This window comes from Leopardus geoffroyi, chromosome C2, assembly GCF_018350155.1.
Source record: "Leopardus geoffroyi isolate Oge1 chromosome C2, O.geoffroyi_Oge1_pat1.0, whole genome shotgun sequence".
In the NCBI taxonomy this organism is placed as follows: Eukaryota; Metazoa; Chordata; class Mammalia; order Carnivora; family Felidae; genus Leopardus; species Leopardus geoffroyi.
The window spans coordinates 93,587,943-93,607,839 of record NC_059333.1 but is presented as its reverse complement, the minus strand read 5'-3'; the positions used below and the strand labels follow the sequence as shown (position 1 = coordinate 93,607,839).

At 37.9% G+C, this 19,897-nt stretch overlaps 1 protein-coding gene across 3 annotated transcripts in view; it reads right to left on the bottom strand.

Moving 5' to 3' along the window:
• The window catches only part of SPATA16 (spermatogenesis associated 16), a 245,472-nt gene that overhangs the window by 32,157 nt on the left and 193,418 nt on the right, over positions 1–19,897 (bottom strand). For 2 of the 3 annotated variants that reach the window (XM_045502947.1, XM_045502946.1), the window contains exons 7-10: positions 13,086–13,232; positions 11,914–12,026; positions 4,589–4,753; positions 1,942–2,025 (exon numbers count right to left, since the gene is read on the bottom strand). In XM_045502947.1, the coding sequence (XP_045358903.1) occupies positions 1,942–2,025; positions 4,589–4,753; positions 11,914–12,026; positions 13,086–13,232 (509 nt within the window). The remainder of the gene's footprint in view (positions 1–1,941; positions 2,026–4,588; positions 4,754–11,913; positions 12,027–13,085; positions 13,233–19,897) is intronic. The other variant, XM_045502948.1, reaches the window with a different exon arrangement.

Genomic DNA, 19,897 nt, shown 5'->3' with positions numbered 1-19,897 from the left:
CATTCTTTATATTAAATTCCCTTTCAAGTCTCCTGACTGGATTCTGAAAGAGTTTACAGTCTCAGCCCAAAGCTACACTTTTGAAGGGCCTTCTTCCTTAGTAAATGGTACCAGTGAACCTCTCGCCATTCCCCGCCCAGTGACTCAAGCCCAATGTCTGGGCATCATTCTTACTTTCCCTGTTCTCTAAACTCCCTTATGCACTCAGTGGACAAGGCCTGTAGATTTGGCTTCCTGCACATTCCTTCTATCTGTCTGCTTCTTTTCGTCTCCACACCCACCACCATAGATCAGGCCATTGCCTTATAACTGACTGCCCCACATTTCTATAGCTCCTCAATCTGTTCTCCCACTGTAGCTCTAGAGATGTCTCAGAAACATTTTCCAGATAAACGCTTTCTGAAACATTCCTTAACATAATTTATAAGTCTTTCTGTGATTTGACTTCCGTTTCTGCACTTCATTTTGAAATATGTTCCTTGCTCCTTTAACATTTTTTCTCAGTTGTTAAATGTGCCCTGCTTTCTTTGTGCTCTTGGCATAAACTCTTCCTTCTCTGCAGAAATCTCCCTTTTCTCCTAGAGAACTACTACATATCCTTGAAATGTTGTATAAATATCACTTTCTCAGAGATGGCTTTTCTGACCTCCCAGACCAGATCATATTTCCCTATTTGTTTCTATAGATTATTGAACATCCACTTTTTAACTACAATATTCAGTAAATTTGTAGCTGTATACTTGTCTTCTTTCCAAGATGGTCAGGCTCATATAGGCAGGGGCTGTGTTTGTATTGTCCAGCACAATATCCGTAAGTGTTCTTTCTAGCACAGTAGATCGTCGACAAATATTTGCTGCATTCAGTTAATTTCTGTTCTAGGTATTTTACCATAGGACCTCTGAAATGATTACAGAAGACACCCATTTCCTCACATGCACTAGATTCCTTCATGGCTATTACCTCTTAAACCGGAGGCTTCTTTGGTTTATTCTCACATCTCCTGACACCAGGTCTCCCTTTATGGGTTCTCACAGTAATTGGAGGAGACTGAATGGAGAGTAGACTGACTAGAATTTATTACCTTTGATTGGACTGGAGACCCAACATTACTCCCTCCTACATTGTCAGAGAGCTCTGTAGTGTCACATAAGTCTTCCGAGTACCTGATGCTAGGTGCATCTTTGTCCTTGTTTTATTTAACTCAGGTAACCAATGAAGGGATGCTCCTCTACTTCTCCCATCCAAGTACTAACCAGGCCTGACCCTGCTTAGCTTCTGAGGTTAGAAGAGATTGGGTGCATTCAGGGTGGTATGGTTGTAGACTATTCCTCTACTTCTTTTTTAAATGTTTTATTATTTCTTTATTTTGGCGGGGGGAGAGAGAGAGAGGACGAACCATGAGATCACGACCTTAGCCAAAATCAAGAGTTGGCTGCTTCACCAGCTGAACCACCCAGGCACCCTGACTGTTCCTCTACTTCTAACAACCAGTATGTTACTCCTCCACTCAAAGCATCAATGTGCTAGTTTTTCTGTAGTTCTCTGAAATGTAGCCATTCTTTCTCAAGTGACAAAATATAGGGGAAAGTGTTGGGAGGTGGACTAAAACATTGATGAATGGGCCTTAAAAAAATCTACAATAAGCAATAATGGAGAAGGCAGATAATGAAAATAGAATATGAAAATGAGCACAAGAAGACCCATGAAAGCATATGACCACAATCTGCTGGAGGAGCAGACCTGAGGAAACAGATTAAATAAATCCATTTTGATTCTGGTTACACTTCCAGGGAGATAGCTGCATTTATTTAAAAAACCCAAACAGACAATAAAACAACCTGAAGAGCTTTCTTTTCTTTGTATCTTCTAAACAGATTTGACCCAAGATGGACATTTTCTCCGAGAATAATATATCTTTTTTCCTTCAGCTCAAAGTTTTACCTTTTGGATTGTATTCCACACACGTTCTTTATCGTTTCTTCTTCCTTCAAGGGTGTCCATAGCATCTGCCATTAGTGACTGCAGCTGTGGCACCAAGATAAAAATTATCAGCATGGAATTCACACAGAAATAACTTCTCTAAATACACAGATTAAAACCTAATTAAAAAATCATTTGTACGCTGATGATTTTATTACTCATCTTTCCGACAATGAACACCGCCACCTCATCTTTGCTTCAGTCATTACCAAGTATTATTGCAGATATAAAATATTGTAACAATGGAAAGATTCTTCTTGAGAATTTGTACAAAACATATAGGTTTTAATGTAGTAAGTGTTGCTGTTTTGTAAAAACAGATTTGGGTTGTAAAGAATGAAGGCGGTAGTTAATTCTCTCAGGAAATGGCATGTAGTACATGAGCGCATTTTAGTATTTTCTCCTGAGGCTAATGTATCATAATTCTAGGCCTCATGCAAAAGCTCACCCGAGGACAATACTAAAATTGTGCTGTTTTATTGCATTTTAAAGGATCTAGCTCATTTAAGTTCTTTTACTATCCTTTTATATCCTAAAATTTCAAAATAACCAAGTTGCCTTTTTGAAAGGCAAGTTTAAAAAATTCCACCCTTTGCCCCAAACTGCCTTGTCCCAATTGAAAAGAATCTGATCTACATGCCACGTATGCGGTTGTAAGGTAATGAAGCTGCATCGAGCCATGCGATATTCAAAGCTAGAAAAGAAAGTTCTCTAAAAAAGAACAAATGTCAGTTCAGTTCACTGTGCCATCAAAGAGTATGAACCCTTAGATAATCTCTCTGTACTTTAGATATTGCAGAGCTTAAGCAGGAGGGCAGAGTTGAGTCACTCAAAACTCTTCTACTGAGCAGTCACTGTTTATATAGCACCATAAAAGATATTACCAGGATTTATTTTCTAGGTTAACCTATGCTTGGAAGTTGGAAAGTAAAATCTATTACTTAAGGTGATGAAATCTTGTAAGATACATGATTTTTAAATATTTGGCCTGTACATGTACGTCCATATACATTACATTTTTTTCTAGTAGGCATATAAATTATGAAAATACCCCTGAAATCCTATTTTCCAAGGTTTCAGATAATGGGATATTGCACAACATGTGAGTAAGGGATGTCAATAATGCTAGTTTGATGCTCTGTGTATACATTTGGAAATGTAAGTATTTCCAGAGGAAAAAAAAAAAGCTCCAGATAGGTGGTTAAGAAGACCTAAGTGCAGAAAACTCCCCTGTATTTTTCATTTAAATCTTGAGTGTGCTTTTTAGGAAGACAGGATCAACACTGTGCCAGCTTCTTAAATTAACATTTTCTTTGCTTCCTCTTATCTCAGAGGAGCATTAATCATCTAAAATTGGCTATAATATGCACTTTGAAAACTCCATACTTACTGCACTCCTGAATGCGTTATGAATGGAAGGATAAACACTTAGCCTTTTAGAAGGTGCTCCACTGCGCACAACCATAAAGGTTTACAAAGTATTATTGCCGGTTTTGATTTAGTAATTCCTTGATTACTAGACTCCCTCCCCCCACAGTTTAATACTTTGGTACGCATAGTTTTATCATTCAGCTAGTCAGACCATTTTATATACTTTGAATATCAGTATTTATAATACCTTTTTATAGGGTCAGATGAACATTATAAATGTTGGCAGTTCACTTCTTGATGGATTAATTTGTTACAACTTTAAAAGCTCAAAGAGGGAGGGTTGCTTTAGTTATCTGAAAATTACAGGTGATCGGTTTGGGCTGTTCTCATCCTTGCTATGTGAATTCAATTCAGGTCTATAATTAGTTTTAGCTACCTTCAATTAAAGCCTCAAAGTAAAGAGCCCTCCCTTACAACACATTAGGATTTCCATATCCAGTGAATTTTACCTTTCCTCGAATGGCCCTCACATTGGTTAGTAATAGTTTTACAAATGAGGAGCCATCATTTCTCATATTAATTATGGTTATAATAGACACATCTGTTTGAAGATTGTTTCTGTGAGATAGTCCATCAACTGATTTTTGACTGGCTCTGTGTTTTCTGAGTTAATTGGTCAATTCAGTTAAAAAAAAAAAGCCATTTGTCTAACTACATTTTCCCTTGCAATGAAACAACTGTTTTATCTAAATGTACCAGTGTGTGTGTGTGTGTGTGTGTGTGTTGGCACTGCCAACATATATGTGATGCTAGAAGTGAATAAGAAAACTATAAAGACTATTTCGTAGGGTTGTTTTTGTATAGTAATTACTCTTGTCCTCTCTACTTTCTCTTACAAGAAAATTATATACTAACCCATCTGGGAGTTTAAGAAATAATTTATCAAAATTATATTTTATTTAAAGCAAAAAGTCTGACCCACAATATGAGTAATCAGCCCTTTTCCATGTTTTTACACATCACAAAGTTCTTACTATAAAAATGGAGGCTAGTCGACATGAGCAAATAAAAGAAACACATCTTTCTACATTTTCCAATTTCTTTATTAAAATGCCTCAGGAGGGTTGGGCAGGTCGCCCTCAGACTACATTGATTCTCACAATTTTGTTTTTCAGGACATATCATTCTTCTGTTGGCTGGGGGCCTGTGAAAGCCTTAAACAAAGAAAAACACTTACCAATTCCGTCTCCTCTTGACTGATGTCCTGTAGATAGGGAATGGTTGCCAGCTCCGCCATTGCTTGATTGATCACCTGGGACTTCTCCTTCACTCTCTGCAGCTGGCTCAGGAGGCTGGCATACTGCAGCTTCTCCATCACACCCGAGCACCCGTGGAAACTCCCCTAGTCTCCCAGTAAAAGGAAATGTTTTAGACCAAAATCATGGAAATAGACCTCTCCCTAGAGATTGAAGTCAGGGATTATTATATTTACATCCTTGGAAGCGATGGCTACCTAATACAAATAAGTGTTTCTTTCCATTATTTTAGAGAATTGTCCGCACCCTTCCTTCAAACAGATGAATGTACAAAAAGGAAACGCTTTGCAAGACTGTTGAGAAGGATGTGCAGGTGGCCCTGTAGAAGGAACCTGGGCTGAGGGGAAAAGAGGGGACTGAAATCGAATGTGTTCCACTCTCCCAGTGGGGATCCCACAAAGTTGTGTTCATTTAGAGAGGGTGACTTTATCTATGTCACCAAGGCATCATAGGAGCTAAGAGTTGCCTACTGTCTTGTGTATATAAAAGAATACTTTTTATGCAAGTTGAATCCTGAAAAATGTTATGCATATTGAATTCTGTCTACCCTAATGGCTAAAATTAAATCTGCTTTTACCTTTAGTTCTCACTGGATGGCCTTGGACTCTGGTTCCCCTCCTTGTGGTATTAGAGCACTTGATTCTGGCTCCTTGGACCATCCCAACAACTGACACAATCCATCCTGAAATAGGCTATGTACACATTTGTAAGGGCCAACCCCTCCCCCATGAATCTATTGGTATTTTGGGCTTTCTTAAAAATGGGGCACACTTTTAATAAGGTGTGCCAGTCAGCCATAAAACAGGAGACATGACCTTCTCTAAAACTTCTAATACAAATTGTAATGCTTGATGGGAAAAATAAAACATCACAAAATTCTCATTTATATTTAGGAAAAAGGGGACAGAGGGGTATCTAAGGGTTAATAGAAAAGCTTTGAGTTTCTGCTGTGTTTGGAGGGTGATAAGAAGTGGGAAGTCACAAGAAGATATAGTTTGGCAACTGTATTCCACATCCTGGTGCTCAGAAGAGGAAGTCTGGATGACTGGTCTTTCTTTATAACAGGGTTCCTCCTTGACCACCTGTACAGGAATCATGAAGTTTTGTTAACTGTGCAGAGTACTGGGCCTTACAAGGTGAATCACTATCTCTTGATATGTTGCCCTAGAAATATGATTTTTAGCTAGGTTCCCCCCCATATTCAAATATCTCAAGTTGAAGTTGAACAAACCACCATTTTAAAGCCTAATATTTGAACAAAGACTATTTTAGTTTGTGTATGTTTATAGAACAGATTTTTCTCTCCAGACATTAGAGAAGGCAGACATGATTTTTTCTTCTTAAAATAGAATCTCTTCTAAAAAGAAAAATTATTAGAAACTAGCGTTACTAAAGAGCATCTGAATTTCAACTTGCATGTGGAAAGCAGTTCTTTCTGAAATGTCACATTCGTGTTTTGATGGACACTGACCTCTAGAAGTTGGCACTCTTCTAGCATCTTGGTAGTATAGGAAGGTTGAGGAGCATTACATTGTATATGCTGTATATGCCTCCCTAACACTTATCTGTGCCATTTGACTAATGCCCTTCTATCTCTTCTAATTTGTTTTTCCTGATTAATCATTTATCTGAAAACCTGTGAGCTTATAGGAGTGATGATTGCAATTGTGGATTTGGGATCCCTTCTCTGACTTGACAAAATAGCTAGCTTACCCATTTAGTTTAAACATGTAGCTAAACAATGGGACACTGTCAAATAGAGGAAAGCAAGTTGCAGGAGAAACTGTTTTCTTTCTGAAGAAAAATTGCTTTCTTTGTTCTTCTTTAAAATAAACAATGGGGCTCATTGTAGGAAAGTGGTGTAGTGACTCAACTCCAAAGAGCAGAAACAACAGCAGTCTGCTCGGGAACATAATCTATCAGTGTAATTTTCCAAAACATCAGGAAAATAAAAATAGTGGAAGGCAATGGTGCTTTGTTAGCTTGATTGTTGGATGCATAGCAAAACAGGAAGCGCTCCATAGAAATCAGATTCTAGGGAGAGAGCATAGTTGACTGCTAATCGTTACCTATCCTCCCCCACTACCTTAAGCCAATGCAATTTAGTTATCAGGGGACTATAAGTTAATATTTTACCTATACAAGATGCGGGTTTTTGAGAGACATAGTGAAAAAGAGATACAAATTGATATCTAACGCCAGGAGGAATGTTTTAATGCTGTTTCTTTAAGAAAATAAAGGAAATAATGAAACATGAAGGAATTAGGTTAAACATCTAATGTTACCAAAAGCTAAATCTAAAGGGAAAGTAGCCCTCCCAATGAGACTTCAGGAGTGATCAAAAGTGTCCTTAGCTGGTGGAAAGAGTGTAATAAAGTGGCCAAGACTGAAGCTAAAACCTCATACAGGTACAATGAAGGTTAGGTAAATATCAAGTGCAAATGAAAGCTTCAGTCCGAGAATTGCCTAGATTTAACAGCAGGTATGGTTAAATGTTTGGCAAGTAAGTGGTAGTATATAATACCATCAGAAAGCAGAACCTAAGTAAATATATTTCCATTCGACATACGTGTAGAATCATTAATTGCAAAAAAGGGGTAGAAAACGCCTATCATTGTTCATTTCAAATGTGTATATGTAAATGTTTTTTATGCTTCACTTGGAGGAAATTAAAAGTAAAATTAATGAGGTATTAAAACATGGTTAGGTCATTTTTTGGCAAGTCAGGCTGTGAAGAAGGCTTCATGCATGGCGAGAGATTTTATTATTTTAACTCTTTAACATTTAGCCCAGGAAGCACAGTACATAAGGTTTGAAACTGACAGCAGCCAATAAAGTTAATGAATGGAAAAGCACAATGGCATATGGTAGCATGTGAAATAATTAGGACAAGGATCCAGAGAAGGAAAAATACCATTAGAGCAGAGCTACTGGTTGAGTGGGGTTGATGTTAAATGGGATTAAGAGCCACCGGGTAGGAAGGTGGTAGAATATTTTAGATTATAACTCTTACGGTACCAGAATCATTCTTGTTTGGCCATGTGTTATTGTTGTATGCCTAGTAAAGGAATCTATAAAGATAAGGAAACTGGGGTCAGAGTGTGGCCTGACACACAGAAAACCAGGAATGTCCTTGTCTCCTTCTACCGTCTGGTGGCAAGAGATGAAAATTCATGTTCCCTGGGAAGCCCTACTGTGGTGAGTAGATTCACTCCATGGCTGGAGATGACACTTGTAATCCTGCCTTTGTGAATAGATCTGAGCACATTAGTGATCTAAGGAAAAAAGTTAGAAATCTGTAGGACACTCACACAATCATTTTAGAGGAACATATAATTTCCAAGTATACAGCTTGCATAAAGAAAAACAAAGGTCTATCAAACTGTCCTTTGTCAAAACAAACTAAAACCAATACAAATAATTTAAAATCCTGAAATTTGTACTGCTTTACAAAGTGTTTCAACATGGATTATGTACTTTTGGTCTCCAACAACTCTGTGAGGTGGGCCTAGCAGATATCAGCGTATTTAATAAATGAGAAAAAATAGCTCAGAGGTTAAGCGACTTGCCCTAGGGTTACACAAAGCATAGCCTTGGACCAAAGTCTTCATCTGTAGGTGTCACAAGTGAGGGTAACAACTAATATGAACAATGCAATACCTAAACATTCAAGTGGACAGCATTTGATATGTGACAAGAAAAAAAACACATACTTCAGGGAATCTTAAAAACACTGTTGAGTGTTTCTTGGGTCACAGTTAATGGCACAATGTAGCAATAATTTCTACTTACCAACTCATTACTTGCTTCATTAAGCTAGGTTACCTTCGCAGCCAATTTTATTCAGTCCTGCTTTATGAAGCTGTAGTTGGACATACAAGAAAAAGCCTAGAGGCCAATATTTGGATATACTTGTGGTTCCTGGGTACCTTCTGGCTCACTTGCTTCAATTCCATTGCATCCATATTTGAGATAATCTTCTAAAAACTATTTTGGAAGATTCCATTTCCCATAGAGTTAACCTAGAAATGTTGATAAAATGCCTTGCACGTAGCAAAGTGGTGCTGACTTATTTTAAAGAAGACTGAGGGATTATTTCGATGCTAAGAATTTTAGTTGTGGTTTTCAAATATCCTTTATGGACACATGAAGATACATGCGCATACAAATTTATAAGTGGATAGAATGCCCTTTGAAACGTGAGAAGAAAATGAGTGAAGAATATTTAAAAAGTGTGTGATGTCTAGATAGGCCCAAAGTGCATACACAACACACTGTGAGATATGAACTGGCAAGAGGTGATGTGGCCAGTGCCCTGACAAGTAATAAGGTATGGCCACTGTTGCCCCAAAGAGCCAGGGCACCAAGAGATCACTTCCACAACTTTCAGCTCTGCTAAGCTAACCATGGCTCTGCTAGGCTGACCATGAACTGAAGAGGTGAAATAATGCTGTATGGTGATGGTTTTTGTTAGCAAAGATTCCACTGCTTGCAAGGGTCTGGTGATGACAAGGATGATGTACGTGGGTCTCTAACCGAGGTTGGTGATGGTGTGTGTATGGCTGGAGGAGGTTATGATAGAGGGTAAACTGGAGAACAGGACCTAAAATTTGTGGTAGAGCCAATGAGATTGCTATAAACTGAAAGTTTGTATCCACCCATCCAAATTCATATATTGAAATCCTAATCCTGGGTGTGATGGTATAGTGATGGGGCCTTTGGAATTAGACAAAGTCATTAAGGTAGAAGCCTCGTGATAGGATTGATGCTCTTATATGAAGAGACACCAGAGAGCTTACTGTCTGCCACGTGACCGCACAGATAGAAGGTGGCCGATTGCAAGCCAGGAAGAGGGACTTCATCAGAACTTGAGCATGTGGCACCCTGATCTTGGATTTCTAGCCTCTAGAACTGTGAGAAAATGGAAATGGATTTCTTCTTCCTCCTCCTCCTCCTCCTCCTCCTCTTCTTCTTCTTCTTCTTCTTCTTCTTCTTCTTCTTCTTCTTCTTCTAATTTTTTAATGTTTGTTTATTTTCGAGAGAGAGAAACAGAGTGTGGGTGGGGGAGGGGCAGAGAGAGAGGGAGACACAGAATCTGAAGCAGGCTCCAGGCTCTGAGCTGTCAGCACAGAGCCCAATGTGGGGCTCAAACTCATGAGCCGTGATATCATGACTTGAGCCACAGTCAGACGCTTAACCGGCTGAACCACCCAGGCACTCCTGGATTTCTTCTTAGTAGAAATATAGGAGAGATAATTGAGTGGAAGGAGCTATGTGGTAGGAAAATCAGTAAAAATGTGCTTTTGTATTTGTAATGCATAGAATTACAAATTGTGCAAATAGATTAGGGGTTTTATAGCTTTTTAAAAATGCTGAATAATGTTATTGAGCAGATAAACTGCTGAACAGATGTTAAGTAGCTGTTTGTGATGACCCCCTTGGTTCCCCTTGTAAGGTAAGAACATCAAATCAATGATGTAATACAAAAGCCACAAAAAAAAAATTCTTCAAAATTTCCAGCTTCTAGGCCTTTTGAAAAATATTTTAAAAGGGGAAAATCTGTAGTCTTTATAGCCTGTTAATGGGAAGTTCCCTTTATGAACTTTCAGCATAATGGCTTACATTTTGTAAAACAGTACAGCATAATTCAGGTCTTATTTTGGGCTTTTTAACACTGAAAAGTAGAAAGGGCAAATTTTCCCTGGATCAGAAAACTTACCTTAGGGGTGTACAAAGATCAATTGCCAACTCTTAGGGTAGTATCCAATTTAGAAGTGTGGTGCAGAGGCACTAGCTTGAAAATTCCAAATTCTTGTGTACGTAACAAAATAGTTATGTATAATAGCTCAATATATGAAGTAGGGAAACACTGTGTTCACTAAAAATGTGTTGCTGATTTGAAGTGACAAATGTACTGCAAACTTGAATTAGATATCAGGAAGGCACAAAGAAAAATCTCTTTAAAGAGACACTAGCCTAACAAATTCTGGAAATTGCATAGTGTAGCATTGCAATATGTTTAAAAAAAAAAAATATATATATATATACACACACACACACACATATATATACATATATATGTGTATATATGTGTGTGTGTGTGTGTGTATATATATATATATATATATATATATTAAAACATATTGCAATGCTACACTATGCAATTTCCAGAATTTGTTATATATATATATATGTATATATATATATGTGTATATATGTGTGTGTGTATATATATATTTTAAAACATATATACATATGTATATATATGTGTATATATGTGTGTGTGTGTATGTATATATATATATACACATACATATACATATGTTTCTTTAAAATATGAAATTTATTGTCAAATTGGTTTCCATACAACACCCAGTCCTCATCCCAACAGGTGCCCTCCTCAGTGCCCATTACCCACCCTCCCCTCCCTCCCACCCCCCCATCAACCCTCAGTTTATTCTCAGTTTTTAAGAGTCTCTTATGGTTTGGCTCCCTCCCTCTCTAACTGTTCTTTGTTTTCTTCCCCTCCCCTATGGTCTTCTGTTAAGTTTCTCAGGATCCACATAAGAGTGGAAACATATGGTATCTGTCTTTCTCTGTGTGACTTATTTCACTTAGCATAACACTCTCCAGTTCCATCCACGTTGCTACAAAAGGCCAGATTTCATTCTTTCTCATTGCCCTGTAGTATTCCATTGTGTATATAAACCACAATTTCTTTATTCATTCATCAGCTGATGGACATTTAGGCTCTTTCCATAATTTGGCTATTGTTGAGAGTGCTGCTGTAAACATTGGGGTACAAGTGCCCCTATGCATCAGCACTCCTGTATCCCTTGGGTAAATTCCTAGCAGTGCTACTGCTGGGTATAGGGTAGGTCTATTTTTAATTTTTTGAGGAACCTCCACACTGTTTTCCAGAGTGGATGCACCAGTTTGCATTCCCACCAAAGTGCAAGAGAGTTCCTGTTTCTCTACATCCTCTCCAGCATCTATAGTCTCCTGATTTGTTCATTTTAGCCACTGTGACTGGCGTGAGGTGGTATCTCAGTGTGGTTTTTGTTTTAAAATATATTAAAACAATTCAAATCATCAGCTAAACTTTACTTGGTTTTGCAGATGAGATTTACCATGAATGCTTCTGAAATCTTCCAATATTTGCAATATTTGCACCATAAACTTTCCATACTTCTGGAATTGTCTAAAATTTGTGCTTTGGACAAATATAAGACACTCATATACCTACATTCAATTGGGTGCTTCTAATAAAATCCAGTATTGGCAAGATCCGCTTCCCCATTGTCTCCATGTGCCTCACTGTGTCTTCTTTGGTCAGCAGACCGAAGGGAGTTTTATGTTCTAAAAATTGTAACAGTAAACTTTTATACTATTTTTCCAGACTTTCATTTCAAAAATGCTTTCTTTAGCAAGCTATATACAGATATCTCAACGTTAATAGATATGAAATCTTTAGTGTAGAAACTAGTACCATCCCTAGACTACATGCATAACAATGAAAGATCTATGAGGAGAAAGGCAGAGGAGACATTGCCCTTTCCAGACTATCATTTATTCATTTTGTTGTGTTTCCTGATTGAGAGATCTAAGAGACAGCCTATAACAATTCATCTCTCTCTGCAGAGTGTTTTTCCTGACTTGTGAAAAAATGTTGTCATAAATGTGTCCGATTCTTGTCTTGTTCCTCCCAGGTATTATTCAAGTGTGCAGATCCCATTGACTTTGAATGTGGCTTGAAGTTGAGATAAACCTCGGAGGATAGAGTGCCAGATAAAACACAAATCCTTAATTATGTGGGTAGAGCTGAAGGAATAAATTTAACCTGGTCATGAATTCTGCCCACAAATCTGAGACTTCGACTCCATGTGAATATTTTCTTCATTTTTGAAAGTTTCAACTAGAATTACTGAATACCATTTAACTGTAATACTCTTCAGGAGATCTAAGCTCTCGGTTAATTACATAAGAATGGAACAAATATCAGTACAAAAGCAGATAATCCAAGTGATTTAAAGTTGTCATTGGCTATATTTTTTATTTTGCATAATACTTTTGTCGGATAATTTCCTTCTACATTTGCTAACTGATAAGAACAAAAACTTGTATTCTTTAAGTGCTTTATGTTTAGGCACTTTATGTTTAGTGCTATAGGGGTGAGTTGGTTGGAGTGAGGGAGGCAGGCACTCTATAACTGCATTGGTCTTGGGGGAGTCTGAATCCCAGGTATTGTTAACTAATCCACAAAGAAGACTGGAACGAGTTAATAATTACCCAACAAACATTTTTTGGGGTCTAGCACTACTATATGCTAGGCCTTGTGATGAATAAGATTTGCTGAAGAATGCACAGTTCCTGCCTTAGAACAGCATTGAAGGATAATAATAAGTCCATGTGATTTACCTGTAAATGTAGGCAGCTTCCTACTTGATAGTTTTTCCAAAAATTTTCCATCTTCTTTGTTTTTGAACCCAAGAGTCAAGAGGTATTGTTGGGGAGGAAAAGATGACCAGTCAACTGTCTGAGGCAACATGTGGACTCCTTGAAGATCTGAAATACAATAGGAAATGAACTAAAGGCTTTGATATCAAAGGGTATTTTCCCCCTAAATTTCAGGAATTGTACTTGGAAGGCATTATAAATACAAATATTAGAGGCACAGTAGAAGTATATGCATCAAAATGTCAAATGCATGATATATCAAAATTTTATTATGGTATGTATTTCATTATTTATGCTTTTTAAAAAATATAAACATACACAGAGCATAGTAGTAAAATATGGTTAGATTACATGGATCTCCTTCCATTCAAAATAATAGAAAGTTCAGGACGAGCCTGCAGGCTTAATATTTTTCTGTGTACTCTTTTCAAGAGAATTTGATTTTTCTGTTCATAGTTTAATATTTAAAGAAATGACGTTATATGAAAGGAAAGAAAAATTGCCAAGTGAGAATTAAAATATAAGACTAATTAATTTAGTTACCATCCCTCCTGTAGTTGAAGAAAATTTGAAATGACAAATATACTGATTTTTGTAATTAGACTTGGAAATAATTCAAGTGTCATGAAAATGGTTGCAAAACAAACTCATATACTTAATGACCATGAGAACTAATATTTACTGAGTACTTATTTTCTACCTTCCCTTGCTTTGTGCACATTGTCTTTTTAAATCCTCATGATAGCTTTACAAAATTGGTGCTATTGTCCCCATTTTGTGAACAGACAGTTGAGGGACACAGATAGGATGTGACTTACACAAGAACACAGCCTGTAAGTGGACAAAGCGGGATTCATCCTTGGCAGTCTGACTGCAGAGACCGTGGACCTAACCCCTGCACTCTGCTTTAGGCTTGCTTGGCTCTGGATTACTTTTGAGATATGGACAAATGTCAACTATGGGGTCTTGGTGGCCAGATTCACTTAAATCATTTCCATTCTGAGTGATAACGCTTTGGTTAATTGTAATAGACTTCACAAATGAAGAATGATGAACAGAGGGTTTAATGAGCTCTCCTGACTTAACACTGCCAGAAAGGGAAAATGATGCAATTCAAATATCCTTCAGTTATGATTTGGTTAAAGGTCAGTTTTTAATGTAGAATCAGAACTGAAATGGTAAAGATTCAAATACAGCCTTCATTATTTATCTGTAATATGCCTTTAAAAATAATAGATACAGAAACCATGAATGTTTTTATCCACCCTCTCTGGCATACTCCATTCCTATTTTAGCTGCAGAACCCTTTGTTCAAACTAAAATTTACTGAGAAGCCCAGTATACATATATGTTTTAAATATAATTTATTGTCAAGTTGGCTAACATTACAGTGTGTAAAGTGTGCTCTTGGTTTGGGGAGTAGATTCCCATGATTCATCGCTTACCTACAACACCCAGCGCTCATCCCAACAAGTGCCCTCCTCAATGCCCATCACCCCTCTTCTTCTCTACCCTCCCCCCCATCAACCCTCAGTTTGTTCTCTGTATTTAAGAGTCCCTTATGGTTTGCCTCCCTCCCTCTAACTATTTTTTTTCCTCTTCCCTTCCCCCATGGTCTTCTGTTAAGTTTCTCAAGTTTCACACATGAGTGAAAACATATGATATCTATCTTTCTCTGACTGACTTCACTTTGCATAATACTCTCCAGTTCCATCAACGTTGCTGCAAATGGCAGGATTTCATTCTTTCTCATTGCCAAGTAGTATTCCATTGTGTATATAAACCACATCTTTATCCATTCATCGGTTGATGGACATTTAGGCTCTTTCCATAATTTGGCTTTGTTGAAACATTCGTATAAACATTGGGGTATATACGCCCCTATGAATCAGAACTCCTGTATCTTTTGAGGACCCCAATATTTAAAGTTGATAAAAGTAGAGCTGTTCTGTTTGGAGCCTGGAACACCAACTACCCACCCGCATGACCGTAACCCGTTCTACACCCTACATGCAATAGTCACCTTAAACCCTTCCACAGACCAACAATTTTTCAAAGCTCTTTGACATGTTTGGTTAATCAAATAAAGCATGGCTGTCAAACAGAAAGTTAACATGTATGCTTATTGAAAAAACCAAAATATCACAAAATATCTTTTAAACACAAACACAGAACAAAATATATTAGACATGCTTCAGTCTTTCTTTGGTGACTCAAGATCAGGTAATCCCTTGATGTTATTGAGAGTCAACATTTATCTGGCACTTCTGTGCTATACACTTTTCCAGGATTATCCTTTTCACTCAACAACTATGTAGGTGGGCCTATTATGATGCTCACCTTGCAGACGACAAAACCAAAGCTTCAAGAAGAGTTTGCAAACTTGCCTAGGATCACACAGGGAGCAAATGGAGCCATCAGAATTGAAAGTCAGGCAGCTGGACATCAAAACTTAACTCTTAAAACTATCCCCATGACAATGGAGCCATGACAATAATCATTATTCTAAGAATCAATGGGAAGCATGTTACAGAAGCACGGCAATGCCAATAAATAGATGGTTTTAATAGACATGATTCTAGATAGGACATTTCCTACTCTATCTAGAAAAGTACACAGCAAGCACAGAGTTCTCAGAACTAATAGAGTAACTTTTAGGTGCTTTAACATGCAGATTTAACACGGCTCTTTATTTATTTTTTTTAATTTTTTTTTTCAACGTTTATTTCTTTTTGGGACAGAGAGAGACAGAGCATGAACGGGGGAGGGGCAGGGAGAGGGAGACACAGAATCGGAAACAGGCTCCAGGCTCTGAGCCATCAGCCCAGAGCCTGATGCGGGGCTCGAACTCACGGACCGCGAGATCATGACCTGGCTGAAGTCGGACGCTCAACCGACTGCGCCACCCAGGCGCCCCAACACGGCTCTTTAGTTGGTGTTTGAATCACAAACTGCTTCTTTTTTAAAGACTGTCTTGTTTCTCTAAGCAAGGTAAAAATTGTGATTTTTGCATTTAAACTTCAAAGATGCAGGAAGTTTCCTTGCTTTTGAAATCTGTAGATAACCACAGGCACATCTTCTGCTTCCAGCCTAATACTGTCTAGTTGTATATAGTAAGGGAAGAGTTCACCAGTTTGGCTGAAGTGGCCAAGAACCTGATCATGTAGAAAGGCAACTAAGTAAAAACAAAAAGGACACTAACTCACCCTTCTGATATATGATCATCATATTTAAAAAAAAAAATTTAACACTTATTTACTTTTGGGAGACAGAGAGAGACAGAGCAAAAGTGGGAGAGGAACAGAGAGGGAGACACAGAATCTGAAGCAGGCTCCAGGCTCCCAACTGTCAGCACAGAGCCTGATGCGGGGCTTGAACTCACTAACCATGAGATCATGACCTGAGCTGAAGTTGGATGCTTAACCAGCTGAGCCACCTCGGTGTCCCTCATGTTTATTTCGATTGTGGTCATCATTTAGCATTCTATAAGATGCCTAAATTTATAAACTGTCAGCATTTTCAGGAATTAGCATACTCTGGAGATCAAGGCCAGAAGGTATGTGATCTTTGGCTACAGTTTGCTCTTTAACTTGGTTTTGCTCCCTGACTTACAAGGCCTGAGACCTTCAGGCCATGCTGGGGATGATGTTGGGGTCTGTTCCATGGAGACGTCCTTGGCTTCTTGGGTACCTTTGGAGGGCAAGAGGCCCCCTGAATAGGTGTGGATAGGCTTTATGTCTGCTCTGACCTCCACACAAACCCAGAGTATATCTAGACATAGAAGCTTCTGGATCCCAGGGCTGAAACTTCCTGTCAGCACCTGCTTCCAGCTCAGAGGGGGTTCCTGGCAGGACACCTTTAAAGCTTTAAGGCCTACATTGATAGAAATGATAGGAGGCTCCAGAGTGCCAAAGTTCAGAAGTGATTAGGGTATGCTGTGCATGGGCTGGTGTTGGCAGTAGGCTTGCAAGAGGCATCTTGAGATTTGTCATTTTCTGGTGCAGCTCTATTTCCAGAAGCAGCCAGATGTTTGAGGGCTCAATTACATAAATAAATGGGGAGTTTGAAAGGTTGACCTCTACTTGCTCTTAAATATTTGGTGGATAAAGAGGAGAATGGCACTGATAGTGGCAGTGATTAGATTGAATAGTGAAACTAATGTTAGCAATATAGCTAATTTATCATAAAATATGCTTGCAAAAATAAAAGTATCTTCTGTTCCTTTCAATCCCCTGTTTTATCTCATGTGTTCCATCTATTATGAACTTCTAGTTGAAGTTTTAAGACATGAGAGGCTCCTACATTCAAACTGTGAAATTTGGAAAAAAAATTTTTTTTAAAGTATCATTCTTATTCCATTTGTATGCAGAGTAAATTGCAGTTGTATGAACATTTAGCCTAGCAGGTGGTCTATGACCCAAAATGACGACATACTTACCAGATGTTGAATCTCATGTAACATTAATTTGAGTGCTAATTGTTCTCAATTTTATGCTCATAAACCTCTACCTACGTCCGAAAAGCCCTGTGCCCCTGATGGATATGAAAGTTAACCAGATTGTATTGTTCTTTGGTAGGAAAGTTGAACTGATTAAAAATGTTCACTTTGCTTCTGTCATTCCAGAAGAAAACACGAGAAATAAATCCATTAATGCATTCTTTTACAATTTATCACAATTAGAGGTGAAATTTAGATGATTATGACCAAATTTATTATTAAAAAATCAGTTTTTCAGGTATGATGCAGTTCCAAATTTTTACCATTAGGAAAGTGAATGCTTTAAAAAAGAATATCAAACATAGTTTATGCAGATTAAGTTTCTTGCAAAAACAAAATCTTTCAATTCTTTTTGAAAGATGTCTAACCTCAGCAAAAGAGGATAAAGTTTGCCCTTTATCAAGAACCTTTTATTGTACCACAGAAGGCTGGTCTTCAGTGTTATTCATGTTTTCAGGTCTTCAAGTTATTCATGCAGTTTGACCTTCTGTACTGTTTCCCTCCTTCTTCTTCTCCAAGTCACCTTCCTGGAGTTCAGTGACAGTCTCTTCTCTTTCTACCTGTCTTATCTGTCTGTCTGTCTGTCTCTGTTTCCTCCTCTCTCCTACACACACACACACACACACACACACACACACACACACACACACCTCCTGATTGCTTTTTCTCCCTTGCTCTTCCTGCCTTCTCATTCAGTGGTCTTCCAAGCTGTCCTTGGATCACTGATAAGTTCTTCATACGTACAGTCTTGGCGGCAGGGGGCTGGTCTCTATTCTGGTGGCTTTAGCGATTACTGCTAAATAAAACATTAGGGATGGAAAGTATAGTCTTACCTGAAAATCTCCACCCAATTCAAACACAGCGTTTCCAAATGCCTCCTGGGACATTGCTATTTGCTCATCCTTATAGAAATTACCACCAACAATGCAGCAAATACATTCTTCAAAAGTGATTTTTATAATCACCACGACTTCCTTCTTCCCTGCTTTTCACCAACGTGTTATAAGGATAACTATTATTCACCCAATTATTTGGGTTTAAAATCTGGAAGCTATCATTGACTTTTCTTTCCTCCTATTCCCTGACATTTAGTGAGTCTCAAAACTAATTAAATTTGGCCATTGTAATACATCTCATATTAACTCCTTTCTTAGCATAACCATTGCTACCGCCCTGGTCAGATTTATGATCATAACATCTGGATTACAGAAAACGTTTCCCAACCAACGTCACTGCCACCAGTATCATTTCATGCCAATATATCTCCACACCAGCACCCAATGAATATTTCTGGAACATCGCCTTTGTGGTTGTCACATCCTTCCTCAGGAACTTCAGTGACTTCTTTCCTGGTATTCAAGCCTCTCAACTGTGTGCATCTGTTTCACAATCTGTACCTAATTCCTACATTTTTTCCAGTATAAACCTTAATCATCAGCTCTGCTGATTTCACTAACTTGTACCAGCCTGTGCTTTTCCTGCTTCTGAACTTCTCTTTGTTCAGAAAAGTTCTTTCCACCAAGAAACACTTACATATTCTCTCTCATATTGTAAATGACTATCCTTCCAGATGTACCTAATTTAAGTCCCACCCTGTCCATGAAGAGTCTCCTGAATATTTCAGTATCCCCCTTCAAACTCTTAAAGAAATCTATACTATTCACTCTAGAGTCTCTTAAGGTTTCATGGGGGGTATGTCTTATCTCTTTAACAGGTTTTAATCCTCTTGAGAATGACATCTTCAAGTTATGTTCATGCCCCAAGCATCTAGTGGGTGTCCATCAATATTTGAATCTAAAAACAAACTTTTCCAAATCCTGAATTTTTAATGGTAAAAAAGAAAACTTCAGAAAAAATCTTTTTTTTTTAAAAAAATAACTTCAAAAAGAACAAATAAAATGTTCAGAGCTTCTGAGATATGACTTATTTCTTTGTCACAGCCTTTGTTCTTTATTTTACCTAAACCTTAAGTGGTTTCTGTTCAACGTACGGAGGATGAGTGAAGTAAGATAACCAGCATCAAATAATCCAATGAAATAGATGCTCAAATGAACAAACCAGCTTTTCCTGGATGGAAAAATTAGTTTCATATTCAGGTTGTACCCTGGCTGCAGCTTGTTCTCAGGGAAATATGAAGTCATAGCTACAGAAGAGGACTGGATTAATAGAGTCTGACTTAGTGAAACTGTCAGAACCACCAGAAAAGCATCTGTGCAAACATGAACTACTGATTGTAGATCAGCAGACTCATCTATATATATGAGGGATAGCTTTA